At 41.4% G+C, this 22,513-nt stretch overlaps 1 protein-coding gene across 1 annotated transcript in view; it reads right to left on the bottom strand.

The window, feature by feature from the left end:
• ttc28 (tetratricopeptide repeat domain 28) overlaps positions 1–22,513 on the bottom strand; it is a 461,839-nt gene that overhangs the window by 72,895 nt on the left and 366,431 nt on the right. Inside the window, 1 exon segment of the mRNA XM_028825418.2 lies at positions 5,569–6,076. Coding sequence (XP_028681251.2) covers positions 5,569–6,076 — 508 coding nt within the window.

A 22,513-nucleotide genomic window follows, 5' to 3' on the forward strand; every position in this document is an offset into this window, starting at 1 on the left:
GGGTGCAGTCATTGTGGAAGATGCCGTATAAACTAAAAAAGGTCAATTTATAAAGTTCACTTCTTTATCACAGCATCACCGTATAATGACGATGAGTGAGTTAGTCAAATATGGAAGCAATTGTTTTATGCCAATAAAATAGTCTGCAATGATGTTAATTTTTACTGCATTATGAGTTACTTATGTACCAGATGTACCAGTACCAGATGCTTCTTACACAACAAAATGAATTGACTTTTGATTTTCTGAGCATCTTTCCTGGTATGAAAGAAATAGACTGCATAAGATACCTCTGCAAGGAACAAGACAACATGTGTTATATCTCTTCTGGCCCAAGTTCTGGGTCAACATTTCTCCCTGGATTAAATATCAGTCATTCCGAATGGTTAAACAGTCCCTCTGAACACCCACACCACTTCGAGCAAAGGCACTCTAAGACAATTTGATCTCTAGAACCATGTAAGGTTAAGTTACTGTTAAATCAGCAGAGTTTCTGACACCACATTAAGAATGCTGCCACAGGAGAAGGTACAATTTCGCTACCCCGACTGAAATAAAAACTTTTTTTTCCCCCAAGGCACTGAGATGTTCTGAAGCACCTAAGCAGATGGCTGACTATGATCAGAGGCAAGGCTCCGAACAAGCACTGGAATGTAACCCCCATCAAATTTAACATGCCATTTAAACTCACCTAATTCAGTTCAGTTACTTACTGAATTGTACAGCATTCCTTCTTAAAGAAGTGTGACTTTAGGGCTCAGAAACATCTTCTCACCTTCAATACTTAACATCTCTATGTAAGCTGGTATTACAATCCTATGTAGGAACTACTAAGTTGACTCCAATGAGAATGCACTCTGTTTTGGATTTTGTGATTCTTTGTATAGTTTATTTTGGATTTGTTGAGGGCTTCATGTATTCTTGAAATTTAAACAAGCAGACAAAGTCACCAAGTCTGGTGCTTTTTCCATTTGTCTGGAGTGTAAATGGATCCAACCCACAGCATGCCAATGTGAAAAATGTCACTTTCTGCCAGGACAGTTCATTCTAATTAAAAGGACATCTTGGCCAGCCGTGTGAGTATTTTAGATTCCTTATAATTATGTCTACAACAGAGGAGCTTTATTGATCCACAGATACTGACAAAGTTCTAAAATGAAGATGATGTGAGACAACAGTGAAACCTCCCTAGATAAAGTGAATCTCTTCACAAAGAACCCCAGTACCTTCTCCACAGAGCCACAAACCTTGCATTTGTTTGCTGAAGTCAGAAATCAAAACTTATACATCAGAATAACCATGCAGAATGGAACTGTCAGATGTGCAGGAGTGTTGGTTATGAACAAGAGCATTGAATTTTGTCTAATGGAATGTGACAACTGCCTGGACTTGGAGAGGAAAGCACTACAGACAAATAAACCTATGTTGAACACTTGGGCTACTTTGATCTTGTAATAACTGGATAAATCCAAAAAGGCTATACTGTAATAAGAGTGCAGACCTGCTGCTGATGCCATGGTTCAGAGGGCAGTAACTGCTGTTAGACTTGGGCCATTTGCTGTTACTGAAGGAGCTAGGAGTTATCCATTCTGTGTCCTGTACCTCAAAAGAAGCTAATTTGGTGTTGGGTCACATATCAGAAGCTAGACAAATATAAAAGAATGACAAAAGATGGGGACTGTAACCTTTGACATTTTGAATCTGAAACAGTCAGCCCTGACTGATTAAAGTACTTTGAGCTAATATGAAAGCAGTTAGAATCTTCTCGCACACAAATACAGTTTTATTTTATTGCTTGAGTATTGTGGGCCTTAACCCAGTTTAGGTCCTGTTTCAGCTCATGATGTTACTGTATATTAAAGTATTTAAACTGTTTTAAAATATCCTGATTTTTTTTAAGTCCCTTTGGGAAAAGTCTTTTGTAAAATAAAATATAATAAATGCTCCATTACTGAAAACGTGAAACTCATTTAAACTGTTTCCTGTTATTGCCTGACAGAATTTTTTTCTTTGAATCCAGCTGGGCCTACCTGCACATGCTTTCTAAGGTTGTAAGGCAGGTCTCCTGCTTTATCAGGCATATACTGTACTGTCTTCCTTCCTTCTCTCACTCCATCATTCAATTCACCTGTTTTGAATTATTTCTAAGGACACCTGCCAGAAACCTTTCTAACTGTCTCACTATGGCCTGCAGCACAGGCATCTATTTTGATTTCTGGGGTGTCTTGCCTGCTTAATCACAAATTTATGATCCCTAACAAATTGCTTGCCATTTTATTATTTATTTATTTTTTTAACTTTCCTAAAATTATTTACAAGAGCAGGAAAGCAGGACATGTCCATAAAACCATGTGGCCACCATGGTGTGTAGTGGCCTCTTACACAGCCTCTGATATTAGCATGTTGGAAGCAGCCTGATGCACAACAAACCTCACCAGACTTCCTCCTTTGTACAGTATTGCTCCACATTAGCTCCTCTGGGTCACTCAAAGGGAGATTCTGTATCTTAAAAATTTTAACACAATAACCTAAAATAAGTAGGATGTGTTCAACACAGACCTAATGTATATTCTCCTGGGAAAATCAAATCCTGAAAAGAACTTGCTTATAAAATTTCATGCAATACGCTTTACAATCTGTCATTAGATTTGTCAGGATGTTCATCCATTGACACATTCATTTTCAAAAAAGGCTTTTTGTTGGCCATGTTTGTGGAAGGCTGGCACCTGTTTTAGTCATAATGGGTGCATGTCTAGAAGCAGCCCTGGAGGGGTGCCAGTGTATCTTGGGACACGCCTCCCCATATGCCCACTTAAACTGTGGCAGTATATAGATTGAAATAGACTTGAATGCAGGTGTTTAAAGTGTGTTTAGATAGACATGAGAACTCCTACAGAGCAAAATCAAGTCACAAAATGAACCTTCTTGTCCATATCAGGAAGTATTGACATGTTCGAGGAAATTAACTTGGAAGAAGCTCAGAATGATTATATTTTCATGCAGCACTCTTGTACCTGTCACATTTGTGCACCATCTGCATGTGTAAAGCATTTACAAGTTTAGGTTTTTCTAGGAATGATAATTGGCAATTCATGTGAGAGAAACTGTAATCAGACTAGCTTGGTCTTGTCATGTGGACAAAGAAGATGATTAATTCAGGTTTTCAGAGTATGTAAATGATAGAAAGCTGCCATTTATGTGCTAACTGTAGGTGAAAGATGCATAAGCAGATGATCAAACAAAAGCATTACTACAGAAGAAAAATTCAAAGCCAAGTTAGAAATTGGAAGGAAATCCATTTCTTTTCAGCATTGTTGGGTATGGTTTTGTCACAAAAATACTTGTTAGCAGTGATGTTAGTAATTTGTCTGGTAGCAGTCACTTTTAGTAATATGTTTGAATTACTATACTCCCTGATCATGGCACACGAGTGTGGCGATGTGATGCATGTTGATGAGACATGCAAGTCAGAGTTTCACTGTTCACCAAATACTGGACGATAGTCATAAACTAAACTAATGTGTGTGACAGGCTATTTACAGTGATGACCATGCTGCCAACACATTAGTTTAGTTTATGACTATTGCCATAGAAGTCCACAGTATATCATATTAAATATATTTTTCATCAGGCCATTCTTAGTTGACCAATTGGCCACCTGCTAATTCTGTGTGTAATTCAACTCTCCATGTTGTCTGTCAAACGTCAATCTCAGTCAATACCTGTGCTCATTCTTTTCATTTTGATTTATATGCTTAGTGGATGTTGATCTTATTAGGCTCCAACGAAGGCCTGCATTTTCATTTGTTTATTATACATTTGCATTATTTTGAAATGACCCATGCTGCCTTGTGGTAATTTCTGTTGCACTTTTGTGTACTCTGTGTATTATTTTAATCTAGCCTTCCTACAGCTGTGATGCTCTTTTTCACCGACACCTGATACTGTTTAGAAAGTCCTTTGTGTTTTGTACTGATGTGAGAATATTAGAGTTACATATTTTCATGCTTTTATTGTATTAGATTGTTTTTAAAATGCCTTGGGATCATACACTATAGAAGGTCCTGTATAAAGTAAAGATGTATTGATTTAGAAAATAAAGATCACATTATAAGTTATAACTGGAAATTACAGAACTACCTATAACTATATGAAGACCCATCTTCAGTGTTTTTAGTTTCCTGCCGCACTTAAATTCTAAAGCAATAACTAACTCTAAATAAGTGATCATTTACCTGTTTGCTTAGCTGTTGTGATTCTTTCCATCCAGCTGAAGTTTTGTTACTAAGCATGTGTAATTTAATTAAATTCAGCAATTAACAAGGCGGAATCATCCAGTACATGACTAGATATAGACCTCTGTTCAAGAATGATACATTCATTGTTCATTGTAGTGGACATGTTCACAGCCCAAAAGCCCTCTTTTAGATTGACTGGAAAATCTGTGTTCCCAGTGTGGAGACCATACAGACCCAGGCTGATCCCTTACTTAATATGCTTAATGTAGTGGTGATAAATCATATTTGACTGGTTATCAAAGATTGACAATGGAGACATAAGCAGGTTTGATATTAGCAATATAAACCATATTTAAAGTTTTTTTTATTTTATAATTTTTTTTAATAAAATGTATTATGCTGCTCATTTCATTAAGTTATACTGTTTGGCATTTTTTATTTTTAAAAGCAAATGTCAGCTTATAGCTAACTTGTACTTTCTGTTCTTGTTTTTATTGTACCGTCTCACTACTTCTGAGACGTTGTCTATTTGAGTCAAAGGTAAACCATGAGACTTGCCTCCTGGATGCAGAGTGAATTGCTGTTGTCCCCTAGCATAAATGGATGATTCTGTGTAGGTTGTTCTTGATATCAACTATAGTGTGATAACACACTCCCATTTCTTGTTCAGATTTTCTTTAATTTTTGTGTGTTCATCCTTTATTGGCTATGGCTATTTTAAATAGCCTTAAATGACCGACACTAAGTGATTTACTTGCCGAGTGGAGAAATACAGCAATTCACCCTAACAAACTAATGCTTTACCTCAATGCCATCCTACTTGATGCCACCGACACTGGCCTATGTTTGCTCAAACTTCTTCACAACATTTAACTCTGGTGTTTCCTTCAGTCCTTATGTTCAGAACAAATGATGGGTGTAATTGGCCATTCTTACGTTTAGCATGTGACCGGTCACTTGTACATCTTTTGTCATATCCATGTGTTGTATTCCTTTTATCTTGCGTTGTGATCATTTGTTTTGTAAGTCACCTCTTGGGAGGGTGTAAAGTAGGTAAATAAAGTTAGTTTTGGATGATTCATAACAGTAGCTGCTGCTCGCTTGTCTCTCTGTGTTTGCATGTGTGATTGTGTTGGCAGTTTTGTGTAGCGATATGGCAATGTTTCTGTTTGTTGCTTTCATGTTTGAATGCTTGTCTGCTGTCTGTCTGCATTGATTTAAATTAAAAACCACACAATCACTGTACCTTCTTTGGTTTTTTGCCATGCCTTCCACTGATTTTTGCAGACCCATCAACAATGCCCACATGCGACCCTCACCTACATCTTACCTAAATTAGAAGAAGCCCTGCCTTCTGCTGCTCGATCCTTGAGGCTCTCTGCAATGCTGAGCTGCTGCTCATGGTACTGTTTGGCACGCTCCAGGTCCTGCATACAGCGGGCAGCATGGCCCAAGCCAGCATATGCCCGCATCTCAATGGATTTCTCCTCCAGCTCCTGCGCCAACTCCAGCACATGATTGTGGTACGACATGGCTTTGTCAAAGTTCCGCCTATAGTGGTAGGCGCTGCCGAGGTTGCTGTATGCACGGGCCTCTTCCCGCTTGTTGCCCAGAGACTTAGCAATCTTCAGGTGCTGTTCATGGCATTGCACTGCATTCTCAAAGTCCCCCATTGCGATGTATACTGCTCCCATGTTGCCCAGCTCCCGTGCTTCTGAGAGCTCGTCTTTGGATTGTTTGGCAAGAAGGACGCACTGTTTGTGGCTGGCCAGGGCATTGGGGTAATCTCCAATGGCAGTGTAAACATGGCCCAGGCTGCTGAGGGCAGAAGAGGCTGCCTGTGGAAGAGGAAGAATGCAGAGTTAATAACAGAGTCCACAGCAGCGCGAGAGGACACTTACAGCACTCATTCTCTCTTCTGCCTGCAACACTGCAGTCGCCGCTGTTCTGCTCCCTCCTTGAAAAATATTTCATGTGTGACTCATTCCATCATAAACGATTTTGGAAGAGCAACAGGCCTGCTTGGCAGGACATGTGTTTTGAGGCTCTCTTCCCACCCTGCCGCACGCTCTCTCGTCCCTACTGAAATATGTTTTGTGTAATGCTGCTGAGAGGGCACCGTAGAGTGCACAAAGCCCCCTAGCTTGCAGCTACCAGACTGGTCTTGACAAATGAGAATACGTCTTGGGGACACTTGGAAGCAATACAGTACACTGCCCAGGACAGATATTTCCCATTCCTCTGTCAAAAAGCATTGTGATAATGTGAACAAGGTGAGCAGCTATATAAAATGAAGTTGGACTGGTTGTGCACTAGGACACATACACATGTGACACACACTCGACAAAGAGCAGGCTGTTTTTCTGGGTTTGGGATCCAGTGACCACCTCCTCCGAACCTGTACAGCTGCTCTTAGTTAGGTGCTTTGGTAAGCAGGTGGTGTTTTTGCTGTGTCTTGTGTTTGTGACTCTGGTGCACTGTGTTGTGTCAACTGTGCACTTCTGTTTTAACACTAGAATTACCAGAGCCAACGAAAAATCTCGTAAATCCGGCCCACCTTAAATCCCTTCGCACCTCTCCATCAGCGTCTTTTGTCTTCTAAATGTGTCGATAAACACAAGCAGAACACAGTCTGCTATACCATCCCCCCCATCTCCTCAGAACAGGCAAGAAGTTCTCCCAGTTCCTGCCTTGATTGATTATCTTGGAGTGAGCTACCCAGAATGGTAAGGGGAAATAATTTCATGTGTTTTGTGTCTACAACAATCTGTGTAAACACATCGTTAAAACAAATGTTTTTCATGTTTTAGTAATAAACAACAAAATGTAGACATGAACTGTATAATGTGTGAAGGCTGATGGCCAAACATCAAATAAACACTGTCACAAAAGGTGCAAGTATATAATACGACTTCTTCTGTGGCGTAGCAGTAAGATGCGCAGACTTATAACCCGGAGGTCGTGAGTTTGAAACCGGCTCTCCAGCAAATTTACTGTTTTGAGTAGTGAGATGCTCTTATTGTTAATATTATACAATAAAACATGCATTTGATTTGTGTCTGTAATAGCCGTTGTAAATTTCATTTTCTTCAAAATGTCACATATATTGTCTCTTTCTTTCAGGTGTGTAATAGAAACCACAGCATAGAGAGAAGTGTGCGCATTGCAACAGATACACATGTAAATGTAGGAAGGATGGTCCTTGCGTTTGTGTGAACTGTTAACATTAGAATTTGATGATTGCATATAGCGCTTAACTGACCTCTCTGTACTATTCTTTCCTTTGCATGTCCTGGAGTACAAAAGAAACGGCACCATACAGCAACATGTGGGGACTGGCAAGAATGGGGAAAAAAAAAATATGTGGTCACTGATTACAACTGCAAGATGTTATGCGAATGAATATGAATAATGTTGCATCCGTGCCACAATGTTTTCCGAAATGTACTATACAGGTCATAAAATGAAGAATTCCAAATACGATATATATTTTGTCAGTGCGACTTTGACATCATGGACCATAAGGTGCATACTAATTCAGCGTGAACAGGAATACTCAATAAAACTGAATAAAAAATAAAAAAAATAAAGTGACGTTGAGATACGGAGAAGGCACACCAGCGTTTGTGTGTCAGCTTTTATCCATCCAGCTCAGAGAATGTCCAGTTCCATTGTCTCAAAACACCACTCACATGTACAGTTATTCCCAGTTTCAGATAAAAAGTAACAGCGTCAGATCCCTTGGTGGGGGTTGGGGGGGGGGGGGGGGGGGCGTATTGTAGTATGTATCGTGATCGTGACTGAGAGAATAAAAGTGGAAAAAAAAGGTAACTTTTATAAGTCCTATAAATATACACCGGCTCTTACAGATACAAATCAAATGTATGTGTTTACTGTATAATATTAACAATAAGAGCAGCTCACTACTGAAAACGGTAAATATAGGAGGCAGTTAGGATCGAACCGGGGACTCTTGAGTACAAATCAGCAATTCTTACCGCTACACCACGGAAGCTGTTGTCTTATCCTTGAACCTTTTGTGAAAGTGTTTATTTGATCTTTGGACTTCAGGCTTCACACATTATATAGTTTATGCCTACATTTTGTCATTTATTACTAAAAAATGAAAAACGTTTGTTTTAACAATGTGTTTACACAGATTATTGTAGAAACGGAATAAACATGAAATGCATGTGTTCCAAATAACGATCTATTATTTTCACTCTAAAACTCCATCACTTCACTCCTAGATAATCAAGGCATGAGCTGGGAGAACTTTGATAGATAGATACTTTATTAATCCCAATGGGAAATTCACAATTTGTGCACGTTCTGTGGCGGTGGGGGGATGGAATAGCAGACTGCTTGCTGCTTGTCTTTATCGGCACATTTACAGGACAAAAGACGATGATGGAGAGATGCGAAGGGATTTAAGGTGGGCCAGAGTTTTTTGTAGGCTCTGGTACTTCTAGTGTTAAATGCAGGAGAGTCTGCCATAACATGTCACGAGGCTACCATGCTCAGCTTTCCTTTTGTGACTACTTTTATATCACTTCCATCATCCTTCAAATGTTTAAAGTCCCAGACTCCCATAATTTCTGCTCGTCTACATAGGAAAAACATTTAGAGCTGCCCATTTCCCCCGTGCCCTTATGATGACACTGTTTCACAAAATACTCTCTAAATACTCTTGAGCCATAGTCATATGTGAACTCCAAATATATGTTAGGTTAGGAGCATGCGCTGATACATGAACATCCTTTATTTATGCCAACAGGTGGAATCCCACATGTTCTTGTTAATGTAGAAAGCTAGACTGAAGAAACTGAACAGAAAGCTTCCTTTAATCAGCTAGGTTCATTAACATATGGTGATGATGAAGTATTTCAAACACATCAGTTTTCATACAGATAAATGGTATAATCCAGAAATGCACCTCTTCCAATAATAAAGTACTAATCTAGTTAAACATACAGTAGTTGTGGGTGAATACTTGCTTAAAAGAAAAAAAAAACTTTTTATATGTAAGCTATTATCAGAGAACAAAATATAAAGTTAAATGTTATATACAACCTCATTTTCTAAGTGAAATGTAACAAATGAAGTCAAGAAGTTTCTGTTAAACAGAGGCAGTTGCAAGAACATTTTCTCTCACAGACTCCTTCAGAATGAAGATATAATATTCTTGTGTGAGGCCCTGAGATACCACAGCCCACAATAAGGGGCCAATTTAAACCTTGGAAGCTGTAGTACTCTCCAGGTCCGGGATGGCTACACTGTTTAAAGAAAGTGGCCACTACGAGTATCAAAGGGGAACCAAAATCACTGATGAATGACTGAAGGACAGAACTCTTAGGGGCCAGGGCTGAAGTTCAGCCGTATTTCTACAGTTTTGTTTTTGTTTCAAGAAGACAAAATGCTAAAAATGGTATGGATGAATAGCTACCTTTTTTTGTAGACTGTGATGCCTCATTGTTGAAAAGTGATACTGTAATGGCTTAGTGTCTCTCTGACTCATACTCCAAGCAAGTCACTTCATACTGTTGATGCACCTAACAATTATTTTGCTCATCAAATAGTTGGATGATAGATAGATAGATAGATAGATAGATACTTTATTAATCCCAAGGGGAAATTCACATTTCTGATTATGATTTCTGTAAAATGTATAACCAGAGGTTTTAAAAATAGCAGTTTATTCACACATGAAAAACTTTTATTCCTTGCATAATCCTCTCATTTGCAACAGTAGGACAAATTTCCTCTAAAAGTGCATCTAATCAAGTCTTAGTGCAAATAGTAAAATTAAAATCTGTCAGATGCAAGGGAGAGAGAAAAATATCCATTGGGTTACTTTATGATTCATTTTGCCCTTTCCAGACAGTGCTTGTCAAATATGTTTTGCAGAGATGTTATGCCAGTGATGAGCTGTGTTGTTTTCACCGCCCTCTGCTTCGCCTTGTGGCCCTTGTGGGCTGCTGCAATACCAGCCCACTGTGCAGCTGGTCTACAGTACTGTGAAGGGCTGCTGAGAAAATACAGTTGCTAATGGGTCTTTTTGGTAAGTGCTGTAGTGTGTTCTGTCCACCTATGATCATTTAACAGTTGACTCTTTCCACAGCCTCACCCCCACTGTTACTGGGGCTATAATTTACCTGCTGCTTCCTGATATCAATGATCATCTCCTTAGTCTTTCTGACATTAACAGAGAGGTTATTGTTCTGACACCCTTTTTATAGGAGCCTATTCCCCTCTCACTGTCTCATAATTTGTCAGGCCAAAGATGGTGGAATCATCAGCAAACTTTACAATGGTATTGGAACTTTATCTGTCCATACTGTCAGGGGTGAACAGAGAATACAGCAGGGGACTTGGTACACTGCCCCGAGAGGTTCCAGTGTTCAGGATCAGCATAGAGGTCAGGTGTCTACCAATCTGTGCATACTGTGGGAATGTTAGTCAAAGTCCAAGATCCAGTTGCACAGGTAGGCATTGAGATCCAAATCAAGGAGATTGGTGGTCAGTTTGGATGGAATTACAGTGTTGAAGGTAGAGCTTTGTGAATGGGATAAGGACCACCATTACTATATTTTCTTTTTAGGTGCTCTCACATCACAGTTGTGTCCATATGAGCTTATTTCTAAAGATATTGCAAAAGTAATCTATGGCCTACAACCTTCCACTGTATTTACGTTCTCCACCTCCCCCATATCTCACAACATGATTAGAGTCACTCTTGGTCAATGAAGTGACCTACATGATATACAACAAGGCATCTGATCAATTAGAAAATTCACTGGCAACTATTTTGACCACCAATCATTAGCTACCTTCTTTCAAAGGTTCTTTTACTTTGTAACTGAGAGGAAGTGGCTGAGAGTCTCCAAACCCAGAATAATGCCAAAGAGGTAAAAAAACTAAATTATGGCACTTTGTACAAACTGCGTCAGAGGAGGGTAAAGCAAATGAGTGAGTGCATTGCAGCCTGGGGTGCTTGGTTCCCTTGCCTGTCTATAGAGAGTTGGCTCATGCACTTGCTCACCAAACTGACAACACCTGTAACACCTCTACACCACCTATGCATCTCCATTCTTGCCTCTATCTTCCACCAAATGATCTCTTACCACTGCTGTTCTGCTGGTGACACTCAATGGCTAATTGTGCAACAGGCTTTTTAAGCCACAGTTTCCAACACTTGGGGAATCATATTACATCTAGGATCAGACATGCAGTTTAAAAATATTGGGACCACTCTCTGAGAGCATTTTTTGTCGTTTCTGCCATTCTCCTTTGACAATCCTCTTATGTCCGTGGAGTGATGCTGTAACTTCAAATAGCACGAGGCCTGATGTCCTCCAGTGGAGTCCTGCCGAATGCAGTTGAATGGTGACATGTTACCAGTCACCAAGTATGTTATTTGTGCCTTGAAGTGCCCTACCTAAGTCGCATGCCACCTTCTCTTGACTGTAGTAACAATTCCTACCAGGTTTATTTTGTTACATGCTAATATTTTGTGAAAAGCTTTATTTAAAATCAAGTTTTTCTTAAAATATCATGCAGCTACTTTATTAGGGACACCATTTAATAACATTTTAAGCAAGTTCTTTTCAAAAACAAACAAAGTTCTGTTGTCCACCAGAAGTCACAAGAAGTTCTTGCTTGAAGACAGTCTAACAAACTCAAATGGGTCAAGGCCTACACTCTACAGTGGTGTTGTAGGCCTATGAGGCTAATGCATGATCAGCTCTCAAAAGTGTTTTGATTATAAGTCACATCCCTGCTTTTGGGCACAGGACAGACATTCTGATTTTTAGAACTTGATGGCCAGTGCCAGGATACTTTTAAACTGTGAATTCTGTTTTGTTACTGTTATCTTCTTCAGAGTCTAAATCTGAAGCCTTAACTGGCGAGCTTTAAGAAGTGTGTTTTTTAGTGGCTGCTTGGGACAAGAAGTCCACGTGTAGCCAAAACTTCCAGTTCTTTCTGTTTTTAGAGGGTTTTCTGTAGCTGGCTTGAGGAGACAGGCGGTGTAACCTGAAGCGAATGGGAAAGCACATGGGAGGGGTGCTTCCTTTTTAAGGCCTTGTGCTGCCAAAAAAACCAGCTGCTGCCAGCTGTGTTGTGCAACTGCAAAATGGAGATGGAGGTCAGTGTTTAATAACTCTTCAAAAAGTGTTTTAGATGGGAAAAATTAGTCTCTAGGCTAGCTACTGCCTGGTTCTGGTTTTGTTCTCATTGCATCTTTTTCTGAAAGTTCCTTGAAGCAGCGGTGTGTAAAACATCTGTTGATATGGGAACATCTCAACAAGACCAAGCTGATGTCATGGCCTCTGGTTAAAGTCCATGTGATACATTTGAACATCAAGCATTATTGCTTTGTGTGAGATTTTTAAAGTAGTCTGGACTTGTTTCAGTTCTTTTATGCTTCACAGAACACCCTTTTTGCCTGTTTGTTTGATATTCTTACTACATTATGCATAAAAATTGTGAACTTCATGAACCAAAACAAGTATAAAATGAAAAAGGAATAGTTAACAGCACTATATTCATTTCCTTTATGTCTGCTATGCTGATAAATAGGAAAATATACATTTAATATGTTTAACATACCTAACATATACAAGGCAGGGCTCCTTTAGAATTCTTGTTGTAAGTGGAAAAACACCAGGAGCCAGGCTGTTGAACCCATTGTGGTAGCAGTACCAGTAGCTGGAAAACAGCAGGTACTACCATTTCCTAAGCCCACCCTTGGACTTTAAATCCTAAGACTTTCAGATCAATCCCACTGTCTGACACATTTTGTCACTATAATCAAGTCCCTTAACCCACCTGTGCTCCAGTTATTACAAAATTTATAAAAACAATTAACTTTATCCTGTTTAAAAGATGAGGATGCAATACAACAGCCACATTTAAATATTTTGGTTGTATGACTGATGAAATTTCTTAGTGGGTGCTTAAAATCAACTGCCTGTACTGAAATGGAGCATAAACAAAAAGTGACGCAAATGGTGCAGAATGTCAAAAAGTTGCAATGATGGACACAGCGAGCGTAGCAGAGGTGCAAGAGTGGCCAGCAACCTTGTCACAAAGAGATTTCTCTGCACAACGAAAGCCAAAGGCTCAGGCCCGCTGGCCTCAGTCTCTCATCATTATTTTCAAGGTGGACATCCTTATGAACTTACATGCAGAGACAGCCCGTGTGATGCTCACCTGTCAACTAGACTGGCAATAGGAAATGTACAAATTATGCCACATGGGGGTCATGGTGAAATTGTCACAAAAGTATTCTTTGAAAATCTGGAAAGATCTTCAAGAAAAGAGGAAAAATTCAGGAGCTACAGTGGTGTCATAGGCATTGTGGATGGTGGTATGTACCCAGTTACATTGTCGTGTGTCCAAACATCTTTGTGTTTTTACTTCAAAAACAATTTTCAAAGACAGTCCTGATCCTGATAGTGATTTTTGCATTTCAGCTCTATAGTCCTTATTGTGATCTGACAACCCTGTGTCTGCTGGAAGGTATGCCTTAATTTCTGGAATAAGTAAAGTTGCATGCTATGCTAGATTGGGTACAGACTAAGTGTGAATCTGGGGTGTTAGGAAGTGGTAGTGAGATGGACTGTTCCTGTTCTTGTTTACTGTTTTGCTGGTAATGTCATCTCTAATGCTGTTTTGTTTTTAGTTTCTAACTAGTTCTGCTACCTGTCTAAGACTGGTTTAAGTCTAAGTAATCAACACAGATCTCAGTGGATTTAGTGTTAATGCTTGCAATGCACCATCTTTCGGAATGTATTTGGTAGCGCATGTAGCAATAAATGCGTTGCATTTTTTATTCCAGCAGATGGCACATCACCAGCATTAGCAGTGCTTTTACAAATCCATTTCCAAATGGCCATTGGGGAACATTTGCTCTCATGTGCATTCATTTCAGATATGCACTTTATGTCAACGGTTAGGCTGTGTGGCCTTCAGGGGACACTCCAGCTGTCTAAGCCCGACACAAGCAGACACCAGGACACAAGGTCCATCACAGCACACTCTTTTATTCACGTGGGTAAGTGCTTTTCCTTTCTCCTGCTTGTCCTCCACTCCTGCTTTGTCTCCTTTCCTTCCGACTCTGTCAGGCAGTTCTTTTTATCTTGGACCTAGGAGTACTTCCAGTGTTCGGGCCTAGCCTGACGGAAGCACTTTCAGGTTATTTGGAAGTCCCACGAAGTACGGATTATTAATCCTCTTAGCTCCCCCTGGTGGCCCATGCGAGACCCAATAGGACTGCATCACAGGACTACAGGTTGCAGCATGCTCTGTGGGTGTCTGCATGGGAATTCTAATCCAAGGGGACTGCCACCCAGTGCATGGAGAAGAGGATTTTCACTAATGTTCATCTTCCCCGGACGTAACATCATGCTGGCCTCCTGGCTTGGTGTTGTTCCTGGGTTCAACCTGGCCGGGACGCCAGTGTATCCATTCTGGCATAGGTATTTTCTGCCTGTCTTCTGGGCGAGATAGGATTATCTTCGCCCTGTTTCTTGTGGTGGCATAGGGCCGGCTTCCCGTCTACTTAAGGAACCATACTTATTCCCGACAGGGATGCTGCCCATACGTGTTGTCCATCACAGCTTGTTATAAAATGTAAAAATGGATTTTACTTGGTTGGCTATGCTTTGTTTTTGAAGAAAAGGCTCTTTGGCTGTAAAAGATGACCGTCTGAAACAATTTTATTTTGTTTGCTTTTAAAGGTTTTGTTTTTTGTTGGTGAACTTTGCCTGTAAAAGATCCTTTGAGGTATGCTTACCCATTTTGTTTTAGTCATCGTGTTGAGTGACGTGTTATCGTTCCGGCTTATCTGACTGCTTCCCTTGAACTTCCTGCCACTCAGAAATAATAAAAAAAAAAAATGTGATTTGCTAAATCTCCCCTTGAACAACCATGCAAGTGTGTGTCAAATGTTGTTTTAACACCTGAGCCATTCTAAGCTGCTGGTAAGTGCCACAACATCTTTTTGTGAGAACAATTCAGTTGCAGAGAAAAATGGAGTAGGTTTTTTTTTTTTTTTTCTGTTCATTTTTGTCATAAGAGCTTGCAGTTGGATTGATTTCATAGCGGCAGTGTGCTTAGAGACTAATGCAACACATTCAATTCCAATGAAACCCAGAAGAAAATGCAGCTTCTCCTCAGAATATACTGTGGAATGAGTCCTGCAACTGTGTGTGTTTATTTCTCAGTTGATGCTGTTTTACTACCACATTCACTGTCAGAGTTGTCTTTCTAGGATGCCAGTGTTCTATTTGTAGAGGGTATAAGACATGTAGACCTTGAATGGCAGTGGTCTCCCTAACCCACAGACTGCACTGGACTACAGGGATTTACAGCGCTATTAAAAATGTATTACTTGGTGTTTTTAGAAAAGTGAGCTTGGCTTGACTGAAAGGCACTATGCTAAAATTAGATTGACTGCTCTGCAGACCCGTTTTTGAGACTGGTCACTTTTAAAGTGCACTATAAAGAATCATAAGAGTGATCTGTTTGAAAAGTGGGATTCAATTACTCTGTAAAAGATAGTATTAAAAAAAATAGACTGACAGGATAGTTGCTGTTTACAGTGTGTTGTCAGAATATTCACACTAAGAACACTATAAAAATCTAAACTAGGTTTATTTTTCTATAAACAAGCTTATGATACTATGCACCATTAAGAGAGGCTATCAGAAACAAAATGGATTAAATGATCATTATTAGTGCTAATCAAGAGCAGTCCTTTAGGGCTGACACCTTGGCATTTGGTCTGCACCTGATTCAAGAGGCTCCACGTTCATGTTAATCACATTCGACTGCAACACAAAGATCATTGCTAGCAGAAGAATGAAAGGAATCGAGGATCAGAAAGGTGTAAATTGTGATTGGATGTTAAACGTGTACATCTCTCACAGGTCATTTGACTTTATTTTAATGATGCACTCCCATGACAGGCGACTTTCCTTCTGTTACAGATGAAACACTTTGAGTGAGCATGGCCACTTACCACTTCATTTTTTTAAAATGTATTATTTATAAACACAGTGTGCAAAAATGTCCTAAACTGATAAATACATTTATAAGGTGTTATATTTCTCACTTTCTTTACATCTGCCCAACTCCCACCAAGTGGACACTGTTTCACTGGTCCCTGTCACAGTTAAGTATAATGTGACTCTTTTATTAACCATCATTATCTCTTTCAAATCTGGTATGGGGGTATGACCTGGTCATGGTGTCATTGACAGAGCTTTAAGACAATACTCTGAAAGGCTATGGTGTAGCCTAAAGTGGAAAACAGACACATGAACATCCACATGGTTTATGATTTATTAATCTATGTTTATTTTCATAAGCATTTGATTCTGTAGCATCCAATTTTGAGCCATTTTAACATACGCTCATAAAATGGTGGAGGTAATATTTATGGTATGTTTACTGGCAGCCACATGTCAGGTTCTCGCAAGTTCTTCCTTGTCTTTAGCTGGTCAACTTGTCACTTTCACTCTACATCACCCAGAGCAGTGTTTTTCAGTGTTTCAGGTGTCACAACTCACTTTTTCCCCATGTAACTCTCTTCACGATTCACCAGTTCACCCCTTCGTGAAATGAACACCCGATCCGTTACCATTATAAGTGACCCACTCGCATCCCACTACAGTTATAAGCAATACCAACTTATGACTCACCAGTGGCAGCCCGCAACCTAAAAGTGGTTTGCAGCCCAGTGGTTGAGAAACACTCACCTATAGGAACATGCACCTTCACAATGGAAAGAAGACCTTATCCCCGCACTTTGAATAAAAGACATGCTATATGGTGCTATAGTGCTAATTTGCAGAGCACTTCCTCTGATCTCGAGTAGCTGTTTTCTTTCTTCCATAAAAACCATTTTGTTAAAAATGGGGAATGTATCATAAGTTTATATGTATATATTTCTAATAAAGATTTGATTCCATTTTTGAAATAAAGTGTGTGTGAGTAATGGGACACAACATAAACACATATAAAAGAGGAGCGTGCTCATAACACAGCACTTAAGGTTATTAATAACGCATTTGTGTTAATGCAGACTGAGGGGAATTCACTAATACTTGTCCATCCAGGCACACAGGGAGGGGCACACGAGATTGTCCTTAAGGTGCAGAAGTCTCAATACTTTCTCAGATCTTTTTCATGTAAGGGGAACTTCTTCCCAGCAGTTGGGCCAGTGTACAGTTGATGACATGCCAATAGTGTTACCTGACACAGTAAACAGCAACACGCATATCTGTGATACTATGAAGAAAACCACTCGCTACGGGCTGTAACACACAATGTGTACAGCTGAAAAGCTTTCTAGGCAGCCATCGATAGTCTAAGCACGTTTTAGTGCTGTTGATCCCACATGCAAATCTGTGCAGGCAGGCAGGTCATTTATAAAAGGGCTTCTGGGTTGGGGGAGTGGCCGCCACGTAAAGTTCACAGCCTGGTTACAAATGAATCAGACAGCACTGCTCCGTCTGGCAGCAAATGGCCCCAGTGTGATAAGCTAATAGCTCGCTGCAGCTCCATAGTGATGATTGCGTGACATCGGATGTGGTGTAAAAGCAGTGGACAACCAAGTTGCAGGGAAGCATGGAAGTAAAGTGGAAACCAGCAGTGTTTGTGTGTTCTGCATCAACTCTGCAGTGCCTATGATACTTACTCTCATTTCTTCTGTGATATGATGATATAGGAATGAAAAGACATTAGTAAGCACACTTGAAACCCTACACCACACACTTACAGCTTTGTGTCTGCCATGTACTGTATATACAACTGCACTGGGTATGTCAAAACATGAATACTAGCACAGGGCACTGGTTCTGTTACCTTAATGAGAGGAGTTTGTTTTTACTGTTCAGCACTTAATTAAAGGGGTCATGCTGATATTCTTAAAAATACCTTTTATCTGAGTGTGCAGGGTTTGCAGTTGTTACAGTCCTTATCAAACAAAAGAAGCAGTGGTGCCGACATTTCATTTTGTCATTTTTACTTTAACCACTGTGTCTTCTCTAATTTTGAGCACATAATGTTCCTTTTAGTGAGCTCTTGCAAAAACCATTGCTAACTGCTCACTATTGTGCTTTTTTTAATGATTGATTTCTTTAGCATTGCAGATCATTTGCAGTTAGTCTGGCACTTTGAATCCACTGTCCATTAGTTTCTTATAAGATGTCTGAAACTTTCTTGGACATTAAAAACCTAATGTCATCAGCCATTAGACTCTTTCCTTGTTGTTATTGATTAATTTCCGCATATTTTGGTCTGTGTTGCCCAGGAAGGAATATGTGCTGTATATGTTTCAGGATATGTGCAGTACTGGGTCTACAGTAGAGGAAGTCCTAATGGACAGTAGTTGACCCACACATCTGTCTCACAGTTGGTCTGCACAGTGCCAGCAACAAGGAGAAGAATCCTCAATACAAGCTTCCAGCTCCCTTGCTAGGCTCATTGGCATAAGCCAAAGATGAAAGATATTCAAGAACAATGAAACTGGTGTCACAGGTGGCGACCCGGCTGGGACAGACCGGAGGAGGGCTTACGCCTCCCCCAGACCACATGGGGGCAACCGCCCTGGTGGCTATGGGGACCATGGGTACAGAGCTTTGAAGCTCAGCCCTGTAGGGGCCCGTGGTCACCGCCAGGGGGCGCCCTGATGCCTACGGAGCCCTGGACCTCAGCACTTCCGCCACACCTGGAAGTTCTGCGGGGATGAGGATTGGGGACACCCGGAGTGCTTCTGGGTGCGTTCCTGGTACTTCTGCCACACTGGGGAGTGCCGGTGGGAGATTATCGGGAGGCACCTGGAGCACATCCGGGTGATCACAAAAGGGGCCACCTCCCTGCGTTATTGGCTGGAGTCGGGTGAGGAGAAAGACAAGGTCTTGGAGAGGCAAGGAGGCGGCCTGAAGAGAGAGAGAGAGAGGCATTGGATTGTTGGCCTGAACTTTTGGGGACTTTGGGGTTGCGTGTGCACTTATGTACTGTAAATGTGGAGAAGGAAAATAAACGTGTGTTGGGTGATGTAAATGTGTCCGCCTGTCTGTGTCCGGGCCGGGCACCACACTGGTAACTTCTGTTTGTAGTGTCTCAAGGCAGTTGAACACTCCTACCACAGGAAATCTAGCAGGGCCTGATCTTAGACCAAATCTTATTGATAAAACAAGGCCATAGCAGATACTAGTAAGGATGCACACAACAATCTGTTATCAAAAGTTTAGAAAGGGGTTAATTCATAAACACACCACACTCATCCCAGCATTGTAAAAAAAAAAAAGGGTGGGGGGGGGGCATTAATTCATTCATTCATTTCTCACTGCTTATTCAAAACTGGGTCATGGGGCAACAGTATTAGCAGTGAGGCCCATGTGTCCCTTTTCCCAGTCACACTTGAAAACTTGTACTGTGGGATCCCAAGGGATTCACAGGCCATCTATGTGATATAGTCATCCCAGCGGGACCTGTGCCTTCCCCAGTTTCTTATCCCAGCTGGCCATACATATTAAACCTCTGGAGGGAGGCATCCAGGAGACACATGTATAAGTTGCCCAAAGCACCTCAGTTGGCTCCCCTCGATTTGGAGGGTCAGTGGCTCTGATCTGAGCCTCTCCCAGATGTCTCTGTCTCTCAAACTATTACTAAGGGAGAGCCCAGCCACCCCGCAGAGAAAGCTTGTTTTGGCTACTCGTACCCGCAATCTCATTATTTTGATTATCTCCCAAATGGCATTATACTCTGCCATCCTCCACCTTCTGTAATGTCCACCATTTTGTTCACCAACCCAAATAATCCATCTAAGAGTCCAGTCAAGTTGGGAGCATGCACTGGTACAGTGTGTTGCCGTACCTGCTACATAACAAAACAACTCAGGATCCCATTTGGCAACCCCCCAGGCAGACACACGGTCCAATCCCACCCTCCGGAAATAACCCTCTATCTGCCGTAGCCAGGTGTTATGTGGGCGACCCCTTGGCCTGGTCCAGCCACTCGGGTCCCCAACAATGAGGATCTTACGAGCCGGTTCACCCTCGGGGAAACGCGCCACATTGCCGTAGTGCCGTAACTGACGCTCCCTCACAATGCAGGTAATGTGCCTCATTCGGGACTCCATGAGCATTGAACACAAAGTCAAACCAACAGTACCCAAGGATTTTCCGGAGAGACACAGTACCAAAGGAGTCCAGCCTTTGTCTCCGGCCACTGGATATCGTCCATGTCTCGCAACCATATAGTAAAACAGGAAGCACCAGGACTCTAAAGACTTGGACCTTTGTGTTTTTGCATAGATATCGGGAGCGCCACACACCCCTTTCCAGCGAACTCATGAACCCCCATGCCCTTCCAATTCATCTGACTTCATAGGAAGAGTCACCAGAGACATGAATGTCACTGACAAGGTCGACACTCCCTCCCCAAACAGACACACTGCTGATGGCCGTGCCCAAGTGGTCATTAATGGTCTGGATCTTGGTTTTCATCCAGGACACTCGCAAGCCCAGACACTCAGACTCCTCGCTCAGTCTCTTGAGTGCCCCAATCAGAGCCTCCATTGACTCCGCAAAGATCACAGCATCGTCAGCAAAGTCAAGATCCGTGAATCTTTCTTCACCAACAAATGCCCCACAGCCTCTGGACCCCATGACCCTGCCCAACACCCAGTCCATACAAGCATTTAACAGAGTAAGAGCAGAACACACTCCTGACGAACCCCAGAATCAACTGGGAAAAACACAAAGGTCCTGCCTCTACTCTGCACAGCACTCACAGTCCCAATGTACAGGCCAGCCATGATAAACAGCAACCTTGAGGGGATCCTGCGAACCCTCAGGATGTCCCACAGGGCAGCTCGATCAACTGAGTCCGACAGAGAAATTCAACAAAGGCTGCGAAGAAACTCTGCCGATATTCGCTTTTGCGCTCCATGAGAACCCTCAGTGCCAGGATGCGGTCAATGGTAGACTTCTTAGGGGTAAAACTAGACTGCTCCAGTCGTTGGTAGGTGAATAAGTGATCACGGATCCTATTGAGGAGGGCCCTAGCAAGGACCTTACCCGGCACCGAGGGCAGTGTTATCCCCTTGTAGTTGCTGCAATCCAGGCGATCACCCTTCCCTTTCTAGATAGGGACGACAAGTCCCGTTTTCTAGTCAGTTGGGATGATGCCAGTCTCCCAAATGGAAGCAAACATTGCTTGCAACGCCAGGAGGGACAGCCTTACCACCAGCCTGGAGAAGTTCACCGATACCACAGATCCCTGCTGCCTTTCCTCCCCTCAGCTGGTTCACCAGCTGTGCAATCTCAGTGAGATTGGGTGGTTCACAGCTAATTGGAGGATCAGCCTCAAGGACCGTGGAACAGAGATATCCAACATCCTAGCCGGAAGATCAACTTTGAACAACTGCTGAAAGTAGCCAGCCCAGCGGGTCACAACCGCAGTGTCATCCGTAAGGACCGTTCCATCAGCCGCCCTGACAGTGACTTTAAGAGGGACAGATTCAGATGTGCGTAATGGTTTGATTCCTCTGTAAGCAGGAGCATCTAAGAAGGAGTATCAGTTTTCGCAAAAAGAATAAATTTATTTTTTTTCAATTAAAATGTCAAGGGTGTTCTTTTTTGTTCCATTCAAATATCAAGTCATGCTAAGACAGTAATACTAAACTGGTACCCAATCCCTCATCGCATGAGATTTAAATGACCCAAATACCCTAAATCTCAGGGAATCTGTTGCTGTGGTCCAGAGCTCCCTCCAAGTGTCTGAGCCCAAACACGTCTTGCCTGCAGTCAGTTTTGTAAAGGCAATTTTACCTTTTTATAGGCAAGGATTATATTTTTCTTTTCTTCAATTTCATTGCCAGACTGGAATGATTGCTTCTTTTTTGAAAGTTATTAAACATGTTATCAGCTAATCCTCTGAAAGGTGACATGTTGTCACACATGGCCAACACTCTCCATAAAATGACATTTTAATATACCCTTCACAGCCTACCCAATAATAACCAAAGATTTGGAAAACCTCTCAGTGTGATGTACGTCAGGCCTGGATTATTAGTCAAGAGTCTTCCACAATTGTTTATAATAGTATCAGTAGCGTTAGTCTCATGAGTTAGCAGCTGTAAATTAATGCACTCAGAACCAAGTGGACTACAATCCGATGAGTAGACCATGTCTGCCTCCAAGAACCTTAGGTCCCCATGCACTGCCATTTCAGGTTTTGTGACTACTGTCAAAATGTCT

The sequence above is a fragment of the Erpetoichthys calabaricus genome, chromosome 18 (genome assembly GCF_900747795.2).
Source record: "Erpetoichthys calabaricus chromosome 18, fErpCal1.3, whole genome shotgun sequence".
Lineage (NCBI taxonomy): Eukaryota > Metazoa > Chordata > Cladistia > Polypteriformes > Polypteridae > Erpetoichthys > Erpetoichthys calabaricus.